General features: G+C 40.9%; 1 protein-coding gene across 1 annotated transcript in view; it reads left to right on the top strand.

The window, feature by feature from the left end:
• TAOK3 (TAO kinase 3) overlaps positions 1-8,287 on the top strand; it is a 148,670-nt gene that overhangs the window by 96,712 nt on the left and 43,671 nt on the right. The window contains exons 12-13 of the mRNA XM_006754140.2: positions 4,824-4,991; positions 7,360-7,566. Coding sequence (XP_006754203.1) covers positions 4,824-4,991; positions 7,360-7,566 — 375 coding nt within the window. The remainder of the gene's footprint in view (positions 1-4,823; positions 4,992-7,359; positions 7,567-8,287) is intronic.

The following is an 8,287-nucleotide window of genomic DNA, read 5'->3' as shown; positions in this document are numbered from 1 at the left end:
ACACCCAACCCCGTTTTTGACTTTTGACAAAGAATATTCTCTTTGCTCTGGTCATTATTGTGATATTCCTATGGCTAATATCTGTACAAACTTTCAGGACAGAGTCTGCCAATGGTTTAAATGACAACTCGGAGATTTTTCACTTAGGTTGTTGCCAAATCATCAGGCAGTGAAGTTAGCATAGCATTCCATCGCCCATGTTGATGACAAGAGTACCATGTTAACTGCATTCATTTGATTTAAACATCATATATTTGAGCATCTCTTTTCATGTAACATTTTATTATAGACCTTATACATAGGTGATATGTTCTGTCTATATTAGTGAAATATGTGGAAATCTTTTAAAATATAAATACCTTTTCTTTGCCACAAAATAGTCCAGATTTCTTCAACCTTTTTCTGTATGCATGTTGTTCCACTCTTGTTTGTTTTAACAAAAACTCTGAAGGATTGTATTGCCTAAATTAGTGAAGTTTAAAGATGTTGGCCACTTTGGCTAGGTCACAAATTCTTGGTTTCCATTTTCTTTTCTTAGAACTCTGTAAACATTTCTCTATCATTTTCTGGCTTTTAGTGTTCCTGAAGAGGTAGGTCTGAAGTGGACTAGTTTTTCCACCCAAAAGTAATTTTTTTTTTCATATAGGTCGCAGGCCACATTAATAGGGTGACAGTAGTAACAGGGCAGAGAACTCTACCTAACTCTCATTTGGTGTAGAGCCATCACATGTTCTAGATATGAGCTAGTCTGTATGTCTTAGCAACAGCGCCACATTTCTATATAGAGGGAAAAATGGCAACCAGAGCAAAACATCAGAATACAAGATAAAGTGGTATCTTTATTACTTTGAAGTAAGCAAAGATATTTTAAAAGGGCATGAAAAGCATTACCAAAAAGGGAAAAAGAAGTAACTTTGGACGGTATTAAAATTAAGGGGGGCAAAACCTCAAAGAAGAATATACTACAAGGATTCAATGTTGAATTTTGAGGCAATAGACAACAAAAGGATATAAAAAGCAAGTGGGTAGAAATAAAGAAAGAAATGGAGTAGAAAAATTAAAACATAACATTAAAATCATAAGCAATATATCTACACTAATAAAAGAGAAAAATGGTAATTGGTGTACGACACTACCCTTTTCATTGGCTAATCAGGGCTATATGCAAATTAACTGCCAACAATATGCAGTTAACTGCCAACAAGATGGCGGTTAATTTGCATATGTAGGCACAATGCAGGGAGGCGAAAGGGAAAGCAGGAAGAAGCCCCCTGCCACTGACAGGGATCGGAAACCCAGGGGGGAGCGAAGAGCGGGGGGGGAGGGCAAAGGCGGCCTTGGGGCCGCCTTTGCCCTGCCCCCCAGCCATGATCGGAGAATCAGGTGCCTTTTCTGCCCTGGCCAGTGATAGCAGGAAGTAGGGGTGGAGCCAGCAATGGGAGCTGGGCACGGTCGAAGCTGGCAGTCCCAGGAGCTAGGGGTCCCTTGCCTGGGCCTAAAGCAAAGCCCACGATCACGGGGCTGCTGCAGCTGCGGTCCCCGCTGCCCAGGCCGAACGCCTCAGCCAGAGGCGTCCTGCAGGGGCAGGGGCGGAGCCCGCGCGATCGCGGCACCCCCCGCTGCCACTGCAGGTCCCCGCTGCCCGGGCCAGACGCCTAGGCCAGAGGCGTTAGGCCTGGGCAGGGGTGGAGCCTGCAACCGCGGGGAGATGGGGGTCCCCTGCCCAGGCATGATTCCTGGGCCAGAGGCCTCAGGCCTGGGCGGGGGCCAGAGCCAGTGATCGGGGAGAGATGCGGGTCCCCTGTCCAAGCCTGACACCTCTGGCGGAGGCGTCAGGCCTGAGCAAGGGGCCAGTCAGGCAATCGGAGGGTGATGGGGGGCTACGCCTCTGGCCGAGGCATCAGGCCCGGGCAAGGGGCAGAGCCAGCAATCAGAGGGGTCTGGGGGTCCCCTGTCCAGGCCTGATGCCTGGGCCAGAGGTATCAGGCCTGGGCTGGGGGCAGAACCAGTGATGGGGGGTAATGAGGGTCTCCTTTCCAGGCCTGACACCTCTGTCAGAGGCTGATCCTGCAATTGGAGGGTGATGGGGGTCAACGCCTGAGGGCTCCCAGTATGTGAGAGGGGGCAGGCTGGGCTGAGGGGCACCACCCCCCCCCCACACACACACACCCCCAGTGCACGAATTTCGTGCACCGGGCCCCTAGTATATATATATAAAGCCTAAGCAATTTCGACCAGCCACTATGATGTGCACCGACCACCAGGAGGCAGATGCTCAACACAAGAGCTGCCCCTGGGCCGTCAGTGCACTCCCACAGGCAACCTCCCACGGCTGGCCAGCCTCCTGCAGTCCCTCCCATGGCCATCCAGCTGGCCCCAATCAGGACTGGGTGAGACAGCCCCAATTGGCCCCGATTGCCAGCCAGGACAAGGGACCCCACCCATGCACGAATTCGTGCACCAAGCCTCTAGTACTAATATAATAAGCAAATCCACTTAGGGTGTTTCCCATGGTAGATAGTCTTAAGGAAATAAAATTAAAGGCAAATGAAAAAAAAATCCTAAATATTATTATAGAAAAGATGACACATATAGAAGACAAAAGAGATCTAACATAGGCCAACCTATTATTCCTGAAGAATAAAGCAAAACATGTGGAGCAGAGGATGTTTAAAGATATACCTGAAGAAAACTTTTTTGTCAGTAAATGTTTGGATCTTTATTTGATTTGGTTTGATTTAGTCTTTATTTGATATGGTGAGCCAAATCAAATGAGCCTCACCACTTATTCAACAAATACCTACTAACTAGAGGCCCGATGCATGAAATTCGAGCAAGAGAAGGCCTTTCTTCCCCTGGCTGCGAGCACCGGCTTCCCTCCAGCACCCGGGACCTGGGCTTCCCTCGCAGCCCTGGCTTCATCAGGAAGGTCATCCGGCCTAATTAGCATATTATGATTTTATTATTATAGATTGTCTGCTGTGTGCCAAGCACTGTTTTAAGCACTAAAAATAATATGAATGTACACAAGAAAATGATAGCTCCTGAATTCATGGAACCTATATTCTAATGAAGGAGTATAAAAACAAATAAATATGTGATGGTATAATGTCAGGTGGTGATAAATTATTTATAGAAAAATAAAGCAGACACAGGGCAAAGAATGGCAGGAGCTGCTGTTATGTAAGGATTAGAAAACAAAATACATCCAACAGTAGTGTGGGGAGGGGAGGAGGATTGAAGCAGATTCTGACAAGAATATTCTATACTCTAGCAGTCCTTTTATTTTATTATAAAGTTTCAGTTTGCCCCTAAGTTATAGCTTCAAATTTACTAAAAAACAATTTCTTCTTGTATAATTGAAGCACAGGAGTAGCAAAATAATTTCCTTTCTCCCTTTCGTTCTCATCTTGAAATGTGCAGGCTATACTTACTTCCGGGGATCTTCAGAAAGGACTCTTTGCAGAGGAAGAGATATTTTATAAAAGCAGGAGCAAAAGCCAGTTTCCCTGACAGCAAAGTCAGGGTGAAGAACCACAGGACATGTAGATTTTTTTTCCTCACAATGGTCCTGTTCCTTCGTTATATCTTGTTAAACTTACAAAGAAGTAAAATCCATTCCATCATCTAAGGCCTACCACATTTCTCCCATTTTCCCAATATCTTTAAATTATAATTTCACATAAGTGAATTTCCCACATAACTGAACCTTGTCCTTTAAAAAACAAAACTTCTTCCTCCCACTTTTGATCATTGTCTGTGTTAAAATATAAGATGTGCCTCTCTACCTTCTAAAGCAGCGGTCGCCAACCTTTCGGACCTCACGGACCACCAGTGGTCTGCGGACCACCGGTTGGCAACCACTGTTCTAAAGAATGTATAATGAACATAATTTCACTTCTTGCTGGCTCAAAAACAGTAGTGTTTTGCAAATTCTTGAAGTATAAAACAACTATATGAGGGCATTGTGCCTCTTCAAAGAGCCCAGAAACCTTTGTTCATTTTCATTTGGTTGGTGGTAGGTATGTTAATCATGGAATTTCTCTTTCTCTACTGTCAGGCTGTCAGAGAACAACAAATAACCTTACCTCTTAAAGTTCTCAATCCTCTTTCTCCCACTTTTATTCCCTCTTTCTAATCTGCTATAGGCTGAGAAAGCAGGAAACTGAAATATGTATTAGAGATGACTGACAATATTGAAATGAGGGCCGCTTATGCCCAGAAAAGTTTATGGACTTTGGGGCAGATATTTTCACTCCTTGGAGGCCCTTCTTCCTTTTTCCTGGTTGTACAACTCTTCAAAGGGGAGATGAAGTTGCCAGAATTCTGACCTCTGAATAAATTGAGCAGCTATCACATTTTCGGTCATACACTATATATGACCACAGAAATAGGAAATAAACTATACACAACAGTAGTGTAAGGTGGGGAGTAGGATTGAGGCAGATTATAACGAGAATAGTCTGTACTCTGCATTGCTTTTGCTTTGCTATATAGCTTCAGATTTAAAAGTTATAAACCACTCAGCTACTATTTAAAATTATAGTCATTGTTATACTTGTAAGATAAGGTAAACATCAAGAGTTCTCAAGTAAACTCTAGGACAAAGTCCACAAAATGGGACTTGAAGAAGAGAAAGCATTATATCTATCTTTTTTAAGATTAATACAATATGAGGGACTACATGGAATGAAAATCATATCTTGTTATTTCTGCAAAATCCATAGAACTGTTTTATGTCCATTTATTACTATATCTATATCTTGCACCTAAAAATATGTTTCTCATTATTATTTTTTGCTATTTCCTCCTCCCTCAATTAGCATGACTTTGTCCGACGAGACCGGCCACTACGTGTCCTAATTGACCTCATACAGAGGACAAAAGATGCTGTTCGTGAACTAGATAACCTACAATACCGCAAAATGAAAAAAATCCTTTTCCAAGAGAAAAGAAATGGACCTTTGCATGAATCACAGGAGGATGAAGAAGTAGGTTCAATTTATTTTAGCAGGCACTTATAGAGTGCCTACTATGTGAAAAAGTTCTAGACTGGGCACTATAAAGGGGATAAAAAAGGTAAGGGATGCTCTCTGCCTTAAGAAACACAGAGTTGCAAAAAAAGACATTCATGAAAAAACTCTTACATAAGACAAAATTTGAAAAATGCTTTAGAGGTATACCACCATGCAGGGATCCATAGTGGGAAGATAAGTCTGCTGGTGGGGATTGTTGAAGGTTGTATGTAGGACATGATGTGGGTGACTTTTGACAGAGGGCATAGGGCATTTTAGACTCAGGAAAGTGCTGTGCTTTAGAAAGATTATCCTACCAACAGAATGTAAGATGGATTTCATTGAGTGACTAGTTCATGCACCAAGTAAAAAGGGCAGTGTCAAAGGATTGGGGAACAAGAAACACTTTTGAGAAACACTGTAGAGGTAGATTTGATAATGCTAGGACCTTAATGAGTATGTCAATACCAAGAACTGAAGGCACCAAGGAGAAAGAGTAGGTTTAAAATTATTTCAGTTAGGTGCCTATGGAGTTTAAGGGCCTAGCATCGTGTGCCACTGGCATAGTATACAGATGGAGTTTTCAAAGGAGAGAGAACTTCCTGGTTTCCCATTCAAATAACTTGAGAAGGATTGTTCGGGGCAAGGGTAATGACAATTGAGACACCTGAACAGTGTCTAGCAATTGGTTGGGATATACAAATCCAGAACATAGGAAATAATTCTGATAAGGGGTAGTTGGTTGGGGGTCAAGAGCTCTAAACTTATCATGAATCAAGGAGTTTATTGTAGAAGGAGAATTCCATGTAAGAAAAAGAAGACCTAGGAGGTAAAGGCCTCGCAGATGTTAAGAGAGTACACAGTTTCAAGAAGGGAACAGCCAGTGCCATCAGAGGCTGCCGAGAGGTCAAGTTATACCAGAAAAAAATGTTAAGTGTTTTACAAGTAGGGCATTCTGGATGACCTTCATAAAAGCAGTTTTACGAAAATAGTTAGGATAAATAGAAAAATTACTATTTAGAATAAATGGGAAGTGAGAAAATATAGACAGCAGAAGTTGGAAGTTTTAAGATTTATAAATTTGGCTGAGAAGGAAAAGTGACAAAGGGCAGTATGTAGAGAGGTACATGAATATGGCGCAGGGATTTTCAGATTTATATGCAGAGGGGAAGGAGCCAAGCCAGAGGCATCAAAGACAGAGGAAAGAGATATAGTTATAGAAGTGGGATCTCAGGAAGTGCTTAGGATGGGAGCAAGAGTATTTGAGCACGGATTAGCCTATCTAAAACTAGATCAAGAGGAGGAAAGGAATGATGAATCTTACTTTAGCTTTCTGATATAAAATAAAACAAAATTATTACATTGATAATTATAAAGTAAAATTCAGAAAGCTGAATTGGATTATAAACTCTCGTGATTACATATATACAAATGATTCTCCTTAAATGGGAAAATAAATCTATTAAAAATATAATGTATTATATAACATTTTCTATTACCCCATTACCTACCTATGCCAGTGACTCCCTACATTACCAAGTAACAATTCTTTAAAGTTATATATGTACATACGCTTCTTCAAAAATAATGTTTATTTGGAACTAAGTTGCTTTAATTATACTATTTAATCTTATATCAAAAGATATCCCATTGTGATGGATAAATTATATGTTCTGATTATTTTACCACTTCTCAAATAGTAGTCTTTAGACTAGTAGTGATGAATACCAGTATTATTTAACAGATATGTTTAATAAGATTACAGAGGTAAGCATGATAGAATTGCTTAAGGGAGGCAGAATTTAATTACCTATCCAGGACAGTAGAATTAATAATATCCCTGCTTAGCTATGAAGTTACTCAATAATGACTTGCAAAGGAGTATATTGCTTGTCAAATCTCTGAAAACTCTTTTTATTCTATTTTAGTTTCAAGTGACCACTGCCGTATTTGCAAATATCCTTGAGGTCACCTGTCGCCTGCAGTCTTTCTCTAGCACCTTGATGTTCCTGGAGGTCTCTTACAAACCTGGCCTGATTCTGCTTATTAAATAGCAATACAATAATATGATAGTTGCATATGACAGGGGAAAGCCCTGGGATAGCAGCATTTGGAGCCTTATGACTCATGTCCAGAATGGCCCCTGGGGAAGGCATAGAGTGAATTTGAGATGTCTGAAAATGGTGGGGGAGTAGTGGAGCCACTACATAAAAAGTTTATCTTTGCAGATTTGGCAGAAAAGCAACCTGGCACTGCAAAATTGAGTGTGCTTAATAGCTTAGTCAATGGATTGGCGCTTTATCTCCAGTCATTTTTTTTTAACCCGAGTGCCCCGTTTTTATAGGACAGCGAGCATGGAATCAGCCTGAGCAGGGAAATGGACAGCCTGGGTAGCAACCATTCTATCCCGAGCATGTCTGTGAGCACAGGCAGCCAGAGCAGCAGTGTGAACAGCATGCAGGAGGTCATGGATGAGAGCAGCTCTGAACTTGTCATGATGCATGATGATGAAAGCACAGTAAATTCCAGTTCCTCTGTTGTGCACAAGAAGGTAGGTTGCACAGTCCCCTTCGAGCTCTAGGCTTTATCAATCATCATGAAGCCACCTCAGGTCACTTAGCATTCAGATATTTAAGTTACCTTTTTACAACAGACGCATGGGACTAAACCTAGCACTGGATACGTTCTCTTATAGTAAAAAGGTAATGAAGGACTGTGTAAGCTACATCTGTGCCTATTTCCTTATCTTCCTCTCCTTGTTACTCTGAAGTCTACCACCATCAATAAGTAAAAATTTAAAAATCCACAAATCTCCAACTCAAAGAAACCAGTAAGCCCCTCTCTAAACCAATAACCGTAATACTGCAGACCTTGAGAGTTTCCTGTGTAAAACCTTTGAGTGTGCCCTTTTAGAAGAATGCTTTTGCAGAGTGTGCTTCTTAATGGATATTCCCAAGATACTGTATGTTTTAGAAACACTTTCTTCTCTTTTCTGTTGTTTCTTGTATTTATTGTTTCTAATTCTTCTAAGACTGATTCTCTGTCACCTTAAATACTATATTCTCATTTTTGAAAGAATGATTCTGTTTTTTATTTTTACTTTACTTTTCCAACTAAAGATCCTCATTTCATACAAGCCTATCATGGTTCATAAGTTGAAATACTTTATGAAAAAAAATTTAAGCTTCTTTCAAAGCAATTTCTGTAACATGAGTATTTCACAGAATTATCAATAATTTTTTTTTGGCAAGAATTCCCAAAAGTGTTTTGAG

Source organism: Myotis davidii, unplaced genomic scaffold, assembly GCF_000327345.1.
Source record: "Myotis davidii unplaced genomic scaffold, ASM32734v1 scaffold1330, whole genome shotgun sequence".
Taxonomy (NCBI): Eukaryota; Metazoa; Chordata; class Mammalia; order Chiroptera; family Vespertilionidae; genus Myotis; species Myotis davidii.
This window is presented reverse-complemented; position numbering and strand designations above follow the sequence as displayed.